General features: G+C 41.2%; 1 protein-coding gene across 2 annotated transcripts in view; it reads right to left on the bottom strand.

Moving 5' to 3' along the window:
• Positions 1 to 19,670, bottom strand: part of ZNRF3 (zinc and ring finger 3) — a 79,210-nt gene that overhangs the window by 24,386 nt on the left and 35,154 nt on the right. For both annotated transcript variants that reach the window (XM_021413109.1, XM_021413110.1), the window contains exon 2: positions 7,327 to 7,452. In XM_021413109.1, coding sequence (XP_021268784.1) covers positions 7,327 to 7,452 — 126 coding nt within the window. The remainder of the gene's footprint in view (positions 1 to 7,326; positions 7,453 to 19,670) is intronic.

The following is a 19,670-nucleotide window of genomic DNA, read 5'->3' as shown; positions in this document are numbered from 1 at the left end:
CCCCAGTACTCCAATTTCTTGCAAAGCCTTCTGTCTCTTGTGCACTGAAATTAGGCACGTCACTCATCTGTGAAGTCCTACAGAATTCCATTCCCTGCCTCCATGTCTGCTCTCTATTTTCTTCACTTTCGAATCCATTTATCTGATTCCACTTGCCAGTCTCTTGTGCTCATCTCTGCTCCAACACAGCCACACCTGACTGACCATTCACTTTCCCTCTTTAAACTCTATTCCTGTAGTTCTTCCAATGCACATGCAACTGTGTGTTTCTCTTGTTATTCCACAGGTAGACTCTGCATGTAAGTTAGTTAGCACACAGTCTCTCACAATGAGGTTCACAAAGCATGTAGAATCATGAGGATCCAAGAACTCAAGAGACTTAAAACATATACATGTTATCGTTATTTTAATATCGTTCTTTAGTCTCTACTTAGCCCTTATTCAGCCTGAATTTCCATTAATTTCACTGAGAGTTCTGACTGAGCAGACTCCAGTAACACATGTTGTGCAACAACAGCTGCTTCTTTAGCTGAAGATAAAAGCAGCTGTGTTCCACAGTTGGTTTGAAAGGAGCAAGGATGGTGGTAAGGACTGCTGAGGACTCAACTAAAAGTGGACACTTACGTGAGGTAATCAATCCAACAACAGCAAACCTAAGGATTGCCCAGAGGGGAAGCATCAGAGAGCCCTTCTTCATGGATAGCTGTTGCTTTTCGTAACAATGTGCAGCGAACACAAAAGGAAGTTAGTAAAATCATGTAATAACAGATTACTGGCTAATGGAAACAGCCACCCCCTAGAACCAAAAACTGACAGATCTGCTTCGTAACTGCACGACCTGACCCAGCCCTTGTTTGCCCACTCCTTTCAGTGAGCTCCTCTTTGGCTTTGGCCCAACTCTTCTCTTTCCCTCTGCATCTTTCACCATACGATCCAGACACAACACAAACCCTTCCACTGTCTCAAAAACATCATTGTCTCGCTTGACAGTTCTCCTACCCATTCTCAATCTCTCCCTTCTTTCTTAAAGCCATTACTGAAATTAAGGCGCAAACTAAACACAGAGGAGAAACATGGGAAAGATGCATGCGAACTCAAGGCTTCAGCTGTAGCGATGAGACTGCTGCTTCATGCCGAGTCCCCATTTTTGCTTCTACACATTTCTCCATGCTCTGCTGCCAAGCACGCCTACGTGCAATATTTTTTTCCTTTTTCTTTCCAATTCAAATTCCTTTTTTAGTCTGTTAAAATAGGCTCAGTGTTAAGAATGTGGTCTGTGAGGGATGGAATAAAAGGCAAGGAGAGAGTAACAGAAATGCCCTGAGCTTTTGTCAGATGTGTTTTGCTTTAAAGTGATTTTTTTCTTGTTCAAAAGTACACATTTATCCCTATCAAGAAGATTAAGAGGATCACTTTTGTATCTGCCATTAAGAAAATTCCACTTCTTCCTGAATAATGATATTACTCTCTCTTCTGACTTCATCTATACAGTTTTGTTAGAATTCCAGAGCTCATAACATCTAGATGCTGTTGAGGTCTCGTCACATTGCTAGCACTGGGGAAGAAACAAGAATATTGGAAGATGAATGACAAATAACAGTATCACTTCCAAGATGACTACTGAAAATGTCTCATGATGGTTTAAAATGGATGTTAACTTCTCAGGTGTCTTGGATATTATAAGCAGCTTGCTCAAAAAGTAATGCCTCCTATTTATTTCTATGGAAACTACAACAGATGCAAAGAGCACAATAACATTATTTGATAGAGCAAATTCTCAGCTACAAAACACTATTTTTCAGTACAGTGACCATCACTAGCTGTGCATTTTCACCAGCAACAAACATGAGCCTGCATGTCTCACTTGTAAACATCTGCATGGCTGTCTGGAACATGGCTGTCTTTCACACTGCTGTTGCCACATCTGAAATGCACCAACCACCCCTCACTGTGCTCACATCCATGGCTGGTCTTTATAGATGTTCACATGTGTCAATGAATCTCAAGGAGGGCCATTTTCCCCCCACATGGAGGAATTCCATTCCACACCTTTGCCTCATATGCACTTCCACATCAGATGTCATTCTGTCACAATGCCCCTCGTCTGCCATCTGTTACATGGCAATAGAATGGAACAAATTGGTGGGAAGGTTCAACCCCTACTGCCGTACCACCAACATCCACCTCCAACAGCGTGCGCCAACATCGTAAAACAGGAGGCATTACTTTTGGAGTAGCCCTCACATACACGGTAAGAATGTGGTGAACAACAAGAAACAAACAGCAAGACATTACAGCAATTACGCTCTTTTTCATTGGTTTAGGAAAACAGTCATTCTCCCCATTTCTCAATATACTATTGAAATCAAGTACAGTTAAGAAAAACACTGACATAGCAGGGATTACAATTGTATATACTACATCCTTTCACAGTTAACTTTAGGCCATGCTAAGACAACGGATGAAAAAATGAAGAGCTACACTGCAAGGCTAATGGAGTCTTTTGAAGAACATGAGTGATTCAGAAGCTCAGAGTCTTTAACGCAAGCCAAGATGCTATTTTTCCCTCTCAAAGCACACATTTGTATCCAAAAAACACTGGAACTGATAAGCAGTGCTGTGTTTTTATCTGAATTTTGGCATATGTAATGCAGATTTACCAAATGGTCTACAGCCAAAGGAGTATAACCTTATTTGAGGAGCTTCTGTTGTTTCATAACCACCTCCTCCTTGAGTATTTGGGAGCTCAAAATAACCAGTATTAAGTTTCTACTGCGGAACAACTTTTCTTAATCTGTAAACTGACATGCATTCAGACCAGCACTGCCATCAGAAAGCACATTTCCTGTAATCTCCTTCCTTGTACTTGTTCCTACCTCCATTGGACTCTACCCTGCCAACAGAAACCTTCATGTAACCATATAGGCAAACAAATTAAAACAAAGGCTTAAAAAAAAAAAGCTAATTACTTCTCAGACCAAGTAAACTTTGCTTTCCATTTTGAGACTTCACAGACAAAGACAGACTGGCAAAGAAGAAACAGACTGGCAAACAGAAGGCAGCAATGGTCCCCAAATCATGGAATAGATACCACAGTGTCAACTACTTCAAAGGACGCAAGTTCTCCTGAAGTGACAGCATCTTCTACTGCAGATGCACAGGGACCATCATAGAGCAGCACAGCATTATTGGAGCTGTCACTACCAGTTAAAAATATCTGAACAAGCAAAGTTTGGGAAGCATTTATCAATAGCTACAAACATGTCTCTCATGATTTTAGGTCTTAATCTACACGCGTTTCTGCAACTTAGTTGAATCCAATTATATAAGAAATTACCCAAACTTGATATCCAAGTTCGATAAAATTATCAAGCTGTTAACATACAGACAAAGGTATGCTCACGTAATCCCTGTAATTCTAATTTACACATATAACTGTATGCTTAATTTAGGCTAACAATATCAAGATACAAGTTATTTCATTTAATTGGCCTTTTTTCATTTCATTAGCTCAAAATGAAAAGGATCAAAAACACCTTTTAAAGAAAGTGAAGATACCACTAATCCTCTAGCAATGAGCATGATACAATTCAAAGTTCTTTTTACATGAAAACTAAAAGAATTTGAACCTTCCTCCCCCTTGGATGGATTTGTAGGAGGAATTAGTAACTTAGTAAGTAAAACTATTTATGAAGTATATGTGATAAGAGTTACTCCATGCATTTAGAGCATAACCTACCTCATCTGAGATCTGTATTTCCTTATCTGAGAAGGGACTCATTTAGGATTCACTCAAATCAGTTTACAGACAACAGAAAAGCAGGATGGAAAGAAATTAAACTGACTGCACTTCTCAGGCTTGATTTTCTGCAACTAACCATTACTGCTGCAGAAAAGTCTGTTTTCAGAAAGACGTTTCTTCAGAGGCATTTTGACAGGTTGCAAGGACGTGCATCAGCTGATTACTTGCTCATCCAGGTAAGTTCATTTAATCAGCAAATGTTAGAGCATTTTTGACTCCCATAAAAATGTGACTTGCAAATGCATTACAGAGTCTTCCCCTCTCCCCCGGAAGACTTATACCAAAAAGCTTCTCTAAGGAACATCGTTGTTAGGACAGGAAACTAAGCAGGTCTGCAACTCAACAAGACAAGCATGCATGCTCCCGCAGTTAGAGCGGGACTGCTCAAGCTCACAGTGAGGTTTACAACATTCTTGGATAAAAGTATTGTACAAGTTAAATAGAAGCCAGGCAATTAGTTTATGCTCATTCACAAAGTGAGAACAAAACTCCCCACAGGCCCTCTTGCTGCAGTTCCTCAAGCCTTAGATCACTCTTTATTCAGGAACTAACCGACCAACATAGTCCTGTGATTTCACGTTTGATTACCTTACAAGAATCTTTAAATTTAAACTAACTATTGGACAAAAAAGGTTAGGAATCACAATTAGATGGTTTAACAGACTCCTCATGAGGATTTTGGCCCCGACCTAAGGAGTACATTCATAATCGTGATGTGGCAAAACAAGAGATTCTTCTGGTCGTTTGTGTAAATGTATTTGTAAACAATCTCTTCAACCAGTGGATAAGAAGTGAATGGACATTGGGAGAACTGTTAGGAATTTCCTTCTATTACAGATTCCTTTGATCCGAAGAAAACAGGAAGCTGTAGTAGTGGGGACATCCTCTCTTTGTTAGCTTCTACTCAGATGCACATCCTCAATTACACATATCCTATTAATACCAAGGAGTCCCTCCAGAAGGCCCTGGAAGAGAAACAAGAAACAAAATCCCTCCCTAGGTACCTTCAAGCCTGCAGACAAGGGAAGAAGTGCTACTTTTAAGCAAGTCTTCACTATTCACTGTGAGTCTACACTGTACTGAAACAAAGAAGCAGTGGCATTGCTAGGTTGTACCTCAGCATCTTGACTGAAAAGTAACGGAGAGGGGGAGAAAAGGGGACTACAGATCAGCCTACACAGGACACAGGTAGTGTCACCCCAGCACAGTGGATGCAAACGCACAACAGGTAATTTGTAGGCAACGTTGCTTTTCCTTTCCTCCAGCGTAAAGTTACACTGCTGGAGCATGTGTGCAAGGCCAGCAGAGGGGAAGGAGTCCCATTGTGCCGTCTGCAGAGAAGACAGGAATTCTAGGAGGGGAAAGGTTCCCTTTGAAGCACATGGCACGAAGAGCTTCCCAGTGACCATGGCAACAGGCTCAGTGGGTTCCCAGCCTGAGAACCAGTTACTACAGCCATGCCTGAAAAACAAAAAGTCTGAAAGAAGGAAAGAGAGAGGGGGAGGTGGGGTCGGGGGTGGGGGAGAAGGACTTGGAGCAGAATTAGCCTGGCAGAAACTGAGCGGCTCCCTGGTAGGCAAATCCAGCCAATAATGCTTGCTGGGTTCACGGGGTTTCCTTTTCATTTCCAATGCTTTCTTCTTCCTCTGTCACTCCCCTTCCAGCCCTATTCAGGAGCTCATGAGATCAGTAAAACCCAGGCCTTTGCTTCGCCTGCACGCAGCATTGCCTCAAACAGGGCTGCACTGTGATCAAAGGCAGCGCTAAATCACGGCTGCCACACACACCTCTTCCCCCATCAGAGACCAGTTTTCACAGGCACTCTAGCAGAAGATAATTTCCCCCCCCCCCCCCCCAAAAAAAAACCCTCTTGTGCTTTCATTACAACACACATCTGACAAAGAAGGATGAACAATTCAAAAATCTATACGGAAATGAACAGATTAAATTCTGCCCATCTACCGACGCCATTTAGCAGATGGATAAACTCGAGCAAAGCTATTAAGAAACACAGACCAGGGTTTTACTAACAACAGTCATGAAAATTAAAAAAATTAACAATAGGAAATGTATCTTTGTACCAGATTTGTGTCATGGGATGTGGCACTGCAAACAGCTTTTAGAGACATCTTTAGTATTCTCTATGTTCTACTTCACAGTATTCCAAGCTTTCCAGAGGATCTTGCATATATCAATTTTTTCTTTTCTTTTGCTATTCAACATAAATTTATCATTTATTCTTTCATATCCATGCATTTTGCCACACAAACACACGCAATAATCCTTTTACTTCTACTATCATATTTTTCACCAGTATTAGTGATATGAGTTTGAATACACTCCCTTAAAACAGGCTGGAATTTCTGCGAAACAAAAACAGTACTCCAAGTTAGGGGAAAAAAGGTTGTACTATGCTGAAATTCAACAGAAAGTACAATCACTTCCTAAGAGAGATGTTCATACCCTTAGCTAAACCTGCAGCAAATTTTAGACAAGCAGTTTCCCATTTCCCTTGAAGTATATTTCTCGTAGAAACTTGCTTTAGAAATACACGAAGACAAGTTTTACCTACAAAATCTCAATCCAGGATTTTATTTTGTCTGTTATACAACATCCTCACTCTTCACCTTGAATCACCAGCATCACCCTAACAAAGTCCCAGAACTTGAGCCAGATGGATTCTAGGCTGAACCCCAGAGACTGTGTGTGCTTTCAACTACTGAGTTTCTGGTAGAAATTGCGGCCTATGCTCTTTCACACACTTCCAATACTCCAGACTTCAAATGTCACAATCCAATAGCCTTAGTCCTCAAAAATTCCAACCCAAGAAAAGAAAGGACAGCTTTCTGCTCTCCTTTTTAAGATATCTGGTAGCAGCGATGATATGTTCCTGACTTCACCCCATAAAACAAAGGGCAATGATTTTCAAGGAATTTAAATTCCAGAGCCCCAAAGATTCCAAAGGCAGATTCCAGCGAGACAAAAATTTGCATTTCTCTGATTGAGATATTAAGATTCACTTGTTAGCAGCAAAACCTATCCTGCAATCACAGCAAAGAAGGCTCCTGAAGGGCTGAGGAAGGGCTTTCTCCTTCACAGAAAAAAAACATTAAATTAACATGTCTTCTGAGAAAACTGTACTTAAGAACAGTAAGAAGCTTTCATTTTAACCACTTTTTGATGATAAGCTTTCTTTGATCGAGTCAGCATCACACTAGCAATTCACTCTGCTTCTACTCAAATACCCCTTCTAGTTTTTGCAGGTCTTCATTAGGTTCCTACACAGCATGAAAAGGGAACACATGCAGTCAGTTTGCCATCACCATTTCTCAACTGAGGTATGACATTATCTTTCCCTGAGGCACCCAGCGCAAAAACAGACAAAATGGGAATACTTCATGCACTACAAGAGGTCTAATCTTGTTTTATTCCTTGTTGATTTTTCTCAGAAAGAAACTAACCCTTCCAAGAAACAGTTAAAAGCAGTATTTACCCCAAACTATTCAATCCATATAGCCCCTTACCTTTCCTAAAACAGTGAGGCATGGCTTAGGTTCCAGCTCTGGCTGCTCCAGCTTCACCACTCCTACCCAGCCATATTCATATAGGTCTTCTTCATCATTGCTATTACACAGCCCGAGTGGATGCATCTGAAACAGAATCAGTAAGAAGCCTTCAGAAAAACAGTGCAATTCAAAGAATACATGCAGATTGCTTTTGAATACCTTAGTTTATAACAAGTACTATTTTGTTTATTGAAGTACACTGGAAAAGACTGAAAAACAAGGCCGTGTGTATGAATAATTCTATATTTTTCTGAAGCGTGCTATCAGTTCAAAATCTTGCAATGCCATGTGAGGTCACCATCACCTTGCTTATGAAAAATCGTTTAATGCCTACAATTAAATGTAATTGTAAGTCCTCCCCTAAGATATAAAATAATTAAAAGTTCCACTTTGGCTTTTCCTTGCAAACTGTCACAGAAAATACAAGCTGTTCTGCAGAACCACTCATAAAAGCTTTACATGACACAGATCCAGAACCAATGCTTGAAACGTATTAACTTTCTTGTTTTAATATTTGCACAGTATTAGCTGTCATCCTTTGGAACATGTCCATCATAGGAAGCTTCTTATCTTATTTTGAACTATTTTGGAATAGTTACTATTTTTTCCTGAACCAAAATGAGAGAGGCATCATGAAGTGAGGAACTTCAGTCTCCTTTTTGGCACTTATGTTTCCCACAGCAGGCAACAAGAAATATTTCAGATACTCTGTCTCTTCCTCACAACTCTTCTTATTATGACAAGGAGCTAACCATGAACCGATCTTTTAAACTTCTCTTATCTGTTCCAAATCTGATATCCTTCATTGGCATAATAGCTTTGTGCATGAACTAGGCTACAGAACATCAAACTTCCTATGCTATTTCATGTTCCCCTTGCTCTCTTGTTCTGCCATCTCTTCTGCTTCACCAGTTGTCCTCTTGTCCTTTCCTTCTACATGTTGCACCTTTCATCTTGCAAGTGATTCAATACAAGGACAGCTTATGGAGCTCTGACTTCCTGAATAACTCAAACTATTACTATGAAATATGGGAAACACAATGGTAGCACAATACAGAAGTTTTCCTATCACTCATTTTTCAGGATTCATCACCAGTACATCTGTATTCAGAGGAAAAAAACAAGTCTCAACAATACCAGGCAGAGAGAGCAGAGTCCTCTGTCCAGCTCTCAATTCATCCTACCTCTATTTTTTGTTTTGAGTTGCTATGAGCTGTCTTGCACTCTCACATGGATGAGCAGTTCAACTCACTCTGTTTAAAGCTTGAGATGGGAACCTTAAAGTCTGCACCTGACGGACAAACTGCTCAGTGCTGACAGAAAAACAGGGAAAGAATCAGGTCGCAGGAGAGCTCTCTCCAAAACTGTCCGGGCCTATTATTCCAACATAATCAGGCCCCAAAGGAACCCATGGGATCTTTAAAGTCAACAGAAAACTTTAATCCATATTGAAGTCTAATGAAACAGAGCCGCTCCTATATCAGTCACGCTCTGAAACCATAACCCAGAACCTAACCCTAACCCACAAGTTCCTCGTTTAACATCCTTGAAATGCATTTTGGCACTTTCCACGTGTCTGAAAGGGCAGAAGTGAAAGCACTCCTCAGAGGTGCTTTTCTCCAAGGTTACGGTATCTGTATACATTGCTGGGGGTTTAAAATAACTTCAAAAAGAGCCGCACCAATTTTAAGTGGGTTACTGTTACAGAGCAGACAAACAGCAAAGCAACAGCGAAGGAGGAACATTTTATGCTGTAACTCAATCACCTCAAAGGAGCCTTGATGATTACAAGACAGCTTTCACCCTTTGTCCTTTTTTTCCTGAGTGTCAGGGCGAAACATTATAGTGTTACAAGCCACCTTAAGAACAGCTCCAAATCTTTCTACGCACTGCCATGAGGTTATGACGACTGGACTTTCTTTCTCAGCCATACAAAAATACTGTCTCTACCCGCTTTAGTCCAGAAATCATCTTGGAAGATGGACAAGAAGAACAGAAAATTCTTTCTGCAGCCACTTTCCTCTAGAATACTCTTTCCATGACAGCTTCCAAGTGTGAACAGCCCTTCAGATTGCAGTCACAAAATGCAGTGAAAATGCCCTGAAAGTCAGGACAAGCACAAGGAGGTTAAAAGAGCCTCGTCTCTTCCTTTTACAAAGCCTGGGCTTCCTTCCCTTTTAAAAGATGGAATGACAATACTGCACGACATCTCTTCTCCAACAAGAAGGCCCCAACTCCTAAGAACGCAGTCTTCCTATTTAGAGGCAAAAAGCCACAAGTTGCACATAATTCCAAAGACAGGAAAATATGTGCATATAGAACTAAAGTCCTCCGAGGGATTTCTCGACAGTTGGGAATTTGCAATGTCAGCCAAGTGCTCAGGTACCCTACCTTGTGCATCCCACCTTCACACACAGCTTTACCTCTGAGGTGTCACAGCTACCAATTCTTTATAATTGCAGACTTCATTAAATAGAAAAAAAAGTTTTTCAACCAGGATATAAATATTAAAAATGCAGTTTGGGAGAGGAAGGACAAGGCACAGTAACTGAAGCAGTCATCAGCAATCTAATGTTTATAGTGCTCAGGTTAGCTACATGGTTAGAAGCCTGTGAAAAGAACAGAACTACCCAGAACAAATTCTGTCTCCTTGTACTCTTCTGTAGTAAGAAGCATGCCCAGAAGAAACAATCACAGGAACTAACCAAAGAAGATGATGAATGGAAGAAAAAAATAACAAGCAATCTGTGACATAATCAGGTAACAACCAACCTGTTGGCTCCTGAAGACCTGTTCCAGGTTTGTATCATTTGCAAAGAGAAGAGTTGTGCTGCAATGGAGACTGCCCCATTCGATCCCTACCTCCAGAAAGCCACGATCCAGCAGAAGCTGACTTTCCTGGATGACCTGGAGTTTAGCTTCATGTCATAGAATCGTTTGAGTTGGAAAAGACCCCAAAAGGTCATCTAGTCCAAGCCTCCAGCAATGAATAGGGACACTCACAGCTCCATTGGGTGCTCAGAGCCCATCCAGCCTGACCCTGGGTGTCTCCAGGGATGGGGCACCCACCACCTCTCCAGGCAACCTGCTCACCCCTAAAGGAATAATGAGGCCTCCAAAGAGGCACTCACCTCTTTCTGATTAACCACTAACCACATTCACCGTCTCTATGGTTCTGCAGGATAGAACTGCAGGTCTCTTTCTCCTGTTGTATGAAAAAAATTGGTTGACAGCTTCCAAAATCAGAAAGGCTGGCAATTCCCACAGTGTAGCTTTGCAAACCTCCTGCTTTCCCATCACAAGAAAAAAGGAGGAGACAGGAGAGTACATTCACCCATCCAAAAGAGATACTTCAGTAGGTATATGTTGTCTGAAAGCAAAAAGTTCTGAAAAAAGCTCTCTCTCCTCACCAGATCAGCAAAGAAGATTGAGACACTGCATGTGTTAAGGAGGATTGGCAGAGTCCCATGTGCTTACAGCTGCCTTCAACAAAATATGCATGACAATTATAGTTAGTATTGGCTGAGGTATGTGTATCATGCAGAAGGTACCAAGCACTAAGGTTGAAGTCCAGAGACTGAATTTTGGAATATGCAGTAAAAAAAAAAAGTACATGCAACTAAAGGAGCTGTCTGTTTGAAAGGCTGCACAAGGCTTTAAACTGCACATGGAGCATGAAGCTGGGCTGGAAAAACAATAAGAATGAGGAACTCGATGAGACCTACGAGATACCAAGGTTTTTCAAGAAAATCTAATTTTTACACAGCATTTACTGATCACTACATCACATTCTGAAACACCTTAACAAACACCATCAGTCTCTGCTTTTTGAGCCTTGTTCAAAGAATTAGGTTTCTGAAGAAGTTTCTGAAGTCCACTCGTGCAAGAATGTGAAAAACAGAATCCCAGGAAAGTTTGTCAATGAAAAGGAAAAAAACAAAGCAGGAATTCATCTCCTCAGGACAGAACTCAGGCCATTCATACAGCTGTATTCACCCTGAGAGGAAGAAAGCTTCAAATTCTCGTCCAGATCCATTAACTGTGCCCACTTACAACATTAGTTTAAACTATAGCAAGGTTGTGTTATGAACTAATGAACTACTTAAGAGAAGAAAGCTGTGTTTGTTTGCTAGCCAAAACAAACAGCTGTCAGAAAATAACCCTCCTTCAGCATGGCATTGATGGCTACTGCCATTGCTGTCTATGGACAAACAGAACCCAGAACATGGAGACTCCATAGCAGAGTCCAACAACCCAGGCACAGTTTTTTCTACCTTCAATGTCCTAACAGATTGAAGCAGGGAGAACAGTGAAATGCATAAACCACCACACATTGGCAAAATCATCTTGCACATAAGAAACCTCAAACCCAAATGCAAGATCTAGTATAAGCAGTAAGCAAAACTAATAGGGTGCCCCAGGCACTGCGCGGGCAAACAGAGGACTTACAAGGCTACAAACTCCCAAGCATTCTGTTGCATCACAGGGGAATCTCACCAGAATAATTAACAAAACAAATTACATTATGGCAGCAGTACTCCCTCAGTCATTTTTCAGGAAAGACAGCTGACATTGTCAAAAACATTGTCCCGTTCAATTAAAAACATGTGGCCAAACTATTCCTAGATTATTTGCTCCAGCAAATCTGAAGACTTACAGGACCAACACAGCTCTGTGTAACCGCGAACACATGGAGGGGACTTGATTAAAAGTACTGACTCTGAGTACTTTAATACAAGTAGCATTATGAAGTTAATGTTAGATTGTACTACTTTCCCACTTTCTAATCTCATGACCAGAGCTTGGAAGCATGACCTCTGCCCTCAACCTCCAGTCCTATTAGTTTCCTCTCCCTCTACGTTCCTCATGTGTTTCAGTAACTCCTCTCATCTTCCGATTGCTCTTATCTGCTCACATTACTCATATTTTTTTAATGCATATTATTTAAGCTTCCACTCAAATGATATTCTCCATCAATCTCATCCTGATCTCAAGGATAAACCATTAACAGCAACCTGATCACCTTCCTCAAAACTCTGTCTCTCTCATCTGCTAGGAGAGGATACTTGGTTCCCCCATTTCAAAAATATCTTTTTTTGCTTAACATTTTTATAACACTTCAAAAAAAAAAATCTGCTGCTTTGTTTGTTTCTGCAGGGAATGCCCTTCTGCATACCTCAACTCACTAATCCCATTATACCTACTGCAACTTTCCTCCCCTTGAAGGCACCAAACCCTACAGTAACCCTCTGACTCACATTTTTAGAGTTATCCTTACAGTCCATCGCTCTGAGCACGCAACTTCCACTCAGGAATTTCTTCTCTGCATAGAATTCTGTCCAGCTTCATATCATAGTCAATTACAGTTCATTTACATTTCATATTGAGGCAGTAACGCCTAAAAGCAAAGGAAGCCTTCCCCTCCCCCCCCCAATTCACTCTACAAGTAAGGATCCCAGAGAGCTTAGGCAAAGGAAAAGAGAGAAAGGGTACACTCACACCATGCAAACATCATGAATGACAGCAACCCAAGGCTTTAAGCCCGCATGGTACACCATGACAGCAAATGTGTATTGCCTGGGGTGTGGTGGGACAGTCACATTCCCATGCACCACGGTGATTCGAACACATTGCTTTGGGACCTGTGCTAACCCCCCAAAAAACTAAGCTAGCGTGTTTATGTCTTACACAGCTCCAGGAGTCAGCACAAAGAGTACGTTGTTGCTGTAAACAGATGTCGTAATTTCAGTCCCACTGAAAACACCACAGTATGAACAGACCCCAGCTCTCCACCTGCCCTGCCAAGACATCAGTGCTAAGGAATACAAACCAAGTCTGAATAACGAGACCTGGGCAGTCTGAAAATCTTCAGTAATACACCTTCTGCGAATCAGCATTACCTTTCCAAACATTCTTGTTGAATTCTTCATTGTAAGATCACTTCCATAAATCCCACAAGCCACAAAACCTCATTCTTTCTCCTCCCCACTTTGGGCAAAAACAACTGAAATATTGCCCATGCTGTAAGCATGCCTTCACTGAGCAGCTGGGTAGCCTTAGTGATATGACCTCTGCTCCCCTCTTGAAAGTCTTGAGATACAGCAGTATGAAAACACAACAAGGAATAACAAAGTTAAAAGCATGTTCTCTGGATCACAGCAGCGTCAGATCAGTTGATGGAGAAAAGGGCAAAGGCTCATTTGATCTTGATTTTTCAGTATGAATACTGACTGTGAAAGCAGGGCCTCATAATCCTTCTGACTTTCTATTAAAATAAACAACCGAACTAAACAAGGAGTTCTTCACTCAAATTACCTATTTATTCTTCCCATTGTTTTGCTAGTTAGGCTTTGCTCCCCCTTAAACAGACCTGCCAATGTCTCCTTCTGAGTTTAATTCTCTTCCAGCAATCAGGAGTTTCACCTTCTGACAAACAAGGGAAAAGATATAAAGCATAGGATATTCTTCATTCACTTCCACTTCAGCATTCAGGGAGCTTCCCGCACAGGTAAGCATCTCTATTCTTTTAAGGCTCTCTCACCCTGGACATAGCAGTACACTTCTAAATGCAAAATTCAAGTATTTTCCTTTCTTCCTTTAGCAATACATTTAACAGAAAGAATTGAATAACTCATGTATAATGAATTCTCATAGTTTTGCAACAGTAATCAGAAATGACTTGACTTTCACCACACACCTCCCATCCTCCAGGCAGCTACCATCCCTCCAAGCACACAGAAAGAATTTACTCACAGAAGTGAGAATTTACCAGGACAAGAAAGGGCAAAAGTGGGAAAAGAGGGAGTTTAGAATCACTCACAGATGTATGCTGAGAGCAGAGAAGACTGAAATATGCCTTCGTAGAGGTGAAGCTGGTACAACTCCAAGACCACTTTGGTTCACAGAAGAACACAAAACAGCCCTGGGGATACACCCCGACCTAAAGGCTGTAGAAGAGAAGTTGAGACAACAGAAGACATAGCACATTGTTGTCTGTGTTCTCATATAAAAAAAATCAGTGTTATTCTCAAGGTGTAAATCAGAAATGTCAACCTGGTAGCACAACTCTGAAAAACATGTACACAGAGCCAACACCAAAGCTAAGACATGGGCTGCACTGACAGCATGAAAGGAGGTTTTGAGCTTGTCCTAACACTGAAAAAACACAGTACAGCTCTAGCACTAACTGCACCTCGAGAAGTGGACACAATTCTTCAGCAGGTTCTCCAGTGGGCAGAAGAGATACAGTGCATTAGTGTGCCAGGAGAAGAGGAGCTCATGTTCATCCTCACCAGCCTACACACACAATTCATTTGCTTATTCTGTTTTCAAGCTACAGAGATCATATGGAGAGCAACAGACTACTTTAATAAAAGATCAGGAAGGAGCTGAGTAGAGAAGGCTTAACATTTAAAAGACCCTGGACTCCTATCTTGTAAATATCCTATTTCCTTGGTTAGCTCAATTTAGACAGCTGGAAAGTTAAGCTCTGCAAATGACAACTTTAGTGCCAGTTCCAAGTCAATCTTGCTCTAAGAAATTACTAGAAATCCCCTCCTTTCTCGTTCTCTCACATACAAAAGAGGAGAAAATCCTCTCCCCTGCACTCTCCCTACCGGGCTATGATAGGACAGATAGGGACAATATGGCAAAACAGGTAACACCCTCCTGCTCAGGAAGGGAGAAACTTATGGAGAAGTGGGCTAGCACCTTCCCTGGTCTCCTACAACAGAGACATTCTGGAGGCATCACTTAAAACAACACTGAAAAAAAGACATCCGTTTCATATCCTCTACTGGAAGACAAGTAAAGGTATGCTGCCTTTTAAAAAATGGTGGGTAAGCACCTTCTCATCCTACCTTCTCACAGCCCCAAGAGATCTTTGCTGAAGTGTCTCAGCTGCTGACATCTTCCTTTGATTTTTATAAGAGGAAGCCAAGGGTTTGTGGGCTTAGGGCCAGAACATGACAAAGACCGAGGAATCTTCCCACTTTGAAGTCTAAAGAGCTCACAGGACACCAAAGAGTAAGGCTAAATGAGAATACATAGACAAAAAGTCAGGCGCAAGGAGAATCCAGGGTGTCTGTGTCACAGACCTGTTTCACTTCAGACATCTGCTCTGTCTGGTTTCCCAACTAAAATCCAGACCTCAGTACAGCAAGTCTGCATATTTGCTCTTCACCGCTACAGAACTCCAAGACATCGAACAAAAAAAATATCATGGACGAACTAGAAAGGCAGCAATAAAACCGAGTAATTGTTTTATATGTGGGAGAAAATCACTATTTTTTTCAAATACCTGCAGTAAAAAAGCAAATTCAGAGAAGTATTGTGCATAAGCCTCTATAATCGAGCAGAACTATTGAGTCTTTCTGGGAAGACTTGAATTCCCTATTGCTCTAGGATCTGAAACAACAGATATACCAACATACTTTGGTATACTTTCCCACCTGGAGCACGCTTGGCACAGGCTCAGCTCCCTCCACATGGGTTCACATTCCTTCACTAGACAGGCTTTTGAAATGATATGTATCAGGTTTTGCAGTGAAGCGAAAAGGAAAAAAGCGAACCTGAATGGGAAGTCTATCATCAGGGAAATGCAAATTCACTCAAAGTTTTCCCCAAGAGAAGGTATATGTCAAGTAAGAATTGGATACTGAAGTGAGCCTCCTTTCTAGCTTCCCCTGTGTGCACAGAAACTGGAAAACAGATGGAATAGAGAAGTTGGATGAAAACCAGAGGTGGAAAAGGGGGTAAACTCGCAAAGATGAAAATAGAAATATTGTCCAAACACAGACTTTCCTAAAGAAATCTCTAAGTTCAGCTAGCAAGAGATGTCAAGAACAATACGTGTGTTAATAGGAAGAAGTAAGAGCAATATGTAGATCTGCTACTGAATGGGGTTGGCACAAAGCAGTAACAAAGCAAACAACAAATAGACTTAGCTGTCATTGCAGCATGATTCTCTATTACCTTTCAAGCACCATAGATATCAGGGGAAGGCCCTGATGACTAGAAAAGGGAGAATATTATACTTATCTACAGAAAGGCAAAAAGAAAGATACAGGAAGCTAGAGAGCAGTCAGTCTCACTCCAGTGAGTGAGAAAGTTATGGAACAGATCCACACAGAAGGTACTTGTAGGTATATGAAGGACAGGACAATGACTGAAAAAGCCTGCTTGGATTTAACAAAGATAAGCCATGATTATCTCAATACCTTCTACAATAAAGCAGCTTGAACCATGGATGAAAAGGGCTGTGTACACCATCTACCTTGATTTTAGCAAATTGTTTGACATTGGTCTCCTTCAATATCCCTGCTGACAAGCTGCTAAGATACGGACTAGACAAGTGGAACACAAGATAGTGGGAAACTGGCTAAACTGGCTCAAAGGCTTCAGTTAGCTCAAAGGTGCTTAATGGCTTTAAGTTGAAGGGGCAGCTAGTCACAACTGGAGCTGCTGAGGAGTCAGTACCAGGTCTGATACTACTCAGTACCCTCATAAGCAACAGTTGAGGTGGCACCTGGAGCACAAGATAACAAAGGTGCGTCTCTGCATGTGTATAGCCAGCAGATAAACAAATGTGATCATTCCACTCTATTTGGCACTTCTTAGATGACACCTGGAATAGCTTGTCCAGTTTTGGTTGGAGAAGGTCCAAAAGGTCATCAAGATGATAAATGTTTTGGAGAACTTGACATATTAAAGAAGTTGAAGGAATTCCATCATTCATACTAGAGAAGAGAAAGCTCAGGAAGCTCTGTCTTCCAGGTAGCAATAGAGATGACAGAGGTAATCTTTTCACGAGGGCACATGATGACCAGACAAGAGGCAACAGGCATGAAAATGCTTCAGGGAAAATTATGTTTGGATGGAAACAATCCTTCACTGTAAGAACAAGTAAACATTGGAACAGGCTGCCCAAAGAATTGGTGGAATATTCCTTACCGGAAACATTCAAGATTCAGCTTGACAAGGCCCCAGATAACCTAGGCTAAGGATGTGATTTCAGTGAAAAGCTTAATCAGATGATTTCCAGAAATCTCTTTGAACCCAGTCTCTTTAAAAACATCCTTTGATTCTACTCTGTCCTTCAAGTGAAGGTAAAAATCATTTGCAAAAGCTACCGACTTGCTCTTCTGCAACTTCACTGAGCTTCTGTCTGATACCTGAAGCAACTGAACATACATATCCCACTAGACAACTGTCCAGTGGATAAGCTTCCCATTACTTAAAAGTTTGATTGTATTGATTTGCTATTCTACCAGACTGAACAAAGAACTACCTATAGAAAGAAAGCTCGATAGTGTATAGCTTCCAATTCTGTGCAAAGCTTCGATCCCAATTCAATGTCAACAGGAAGGAATACATAAAGAATCATAAAAGTGACGGGGTGGGTGAGTATGAAAGTTTTAAATACTCAATTCAGCTTCAGCAACAATTAAAACATAAACAGAAGGAAAAACAGAAACTTGGAGAACAGAACTGCCACTATTTGGCATGTACAACTTCTTAACAGCTGGCCAGTGTTAGCTATTTTCAGACCACATACTGAATTGCTAATTGTGCAACTCTGTATAGCTTCTTACATGTATTGCAGGTGGAGAAGGTTGGTTTATTCACACTACTGATAGACACAGTAGCATTTTTAACAAGGTGAAAGCCAGAAGCACTTCATCCTGTGCTCACGCATCTTTAGCTGTGCAGAGGAACATTCAGTCTCCAGCACAAGTTAAAAATTTAGCTGGTAGAACAGTTTCTTTTTGCTTTCAGATGCTTTTTTGTTTGTTTGTTTCCTTTTTGTTTTGAGGAAGAACATCTTGCCAAAACCTAAATCACCACAAAATGTAACATTAGAGGACCTGAACATTCCAGCAGTGCATTTTTCTTGGCTATCAGTTGTGACCGTGTGGTTCGACCCAGCGGTTAACATTGAGCCCACAAGTGGGTTCCGCCAAACTTTCTCTGTAGCAGAGCACCAAGCATTCCTGAAATCCTCTCACAGTCCACTTTACTCGAGGAAGTATGCCAAGAGAGATGATGAGAAATCCAGTCTACGCTTTAATTAAATGTTTAAACAGAGATACACAGTTGAAAGCATCCACCATGCACAACAGCTCAGTAAAATTCTATGACAAAGACAGGCCGGTATTATATACACAGCCCATCAGTTCTTGTGAACGCTAGTGGTAAACTTTGAGCAACAGCCAAAACAATTAGGGACCAAGACATTGGCACTGACCTAATCAGTCAGCAAGCTTATCACCTGAACCTAGAAAGCAGCACAATTCCATTGACACCGGGACACCAAGCCTGTGACTAACAGACCATGCAAAGTGTATGAGAGCAACTCACCTGTTCCAATGCTCAGCTTCAAATTCCTTAGGAGAGGAAGAAAGCTGCCAGCTAAAAGACATACCTAGCAGTAGCAGCGTGCCCTCAGACACTGTCCTGACAGGGTTACTCCATGTCAGAGAGATGCAACAGATACACACAGCCCATGCACAGTTAACAGATGTGTAATTTCAGCACAACATGCATTAGATTTACTGCACAGGCAGAGATCAAATGTAGCTGTGCAATTTACTGCAACAAAACAGCTGGACACCAAATATTCCAAACACCTTGCAAGGGAAGCTTACAGACTGTTCTAACAGAAACCTGGACTTGCATTCCTTCAGAGGGTCTCAAATGCATAATTCCAAGAGGAGATGGAAGGATCTGAGATTAATTTGAGGGTAGATTTCTTCTGCACCACGTTTTCCTACAACAGTACTGACAGAGCTAAAGGGAACAAAGTCATAATTATAGTATGGTTTTTCCCCTTTAAATGTGCAGAAAGATGCTGGCAAAAGATGCAGACAATGCCACTGAAGACAATGGAAAATGAAGGGAAAATCAGAAGTAAAACAGTATCTTCATAGATCATTTTGGCAAGAGAATGCTGCCAGTAGGTACAAAGTAAAATAAGAGTTCTGGAACTACACAGAACACAGCAATCCTCAAAAAATAAACTAAATGGCCAGAACTTTAAACACAGTCATAATTGGCTGGGAAAAAGTAGTAGTTCATGAGATGTAAGGTAATCGTTTGTTCCACAGCACTCAGTGGGGACTCAGAACTGCCAGCATCAGATTGTCATTTAATCACCTAAGTTTAATTTAAAGGCCACAATATGGAGGAGTATTTTGTAAGCAAGTTTTCTTACAAAGATGGAGTAGTATGAAGAGATGCAGACAAACAATGCACAACAGAATGGGGTCTATCTGTTCAACCCCAGAGATTACTTGGTGCTTGGA

This window comes from Numida meleagris, chromosome 14 (assembly GCF_002078875.1).
Source record: "Numida meleagris isolate 19003 breed g44 Domestic line chromosome 14, NumMel1.0, whole genome shotgun sequence".
Taxonomy (NCBI): domain Eukaryota; kingdom Metazoa; phylum Chordata; class Aves; order Galliformes; family Numididae; genus Numida; species Numida meleagris.
The sequence above is the reverse complement of the archived record's forward strand: the minus strand, read 5'-3'. Positions and strand labels throughout refer to the sequence as shown.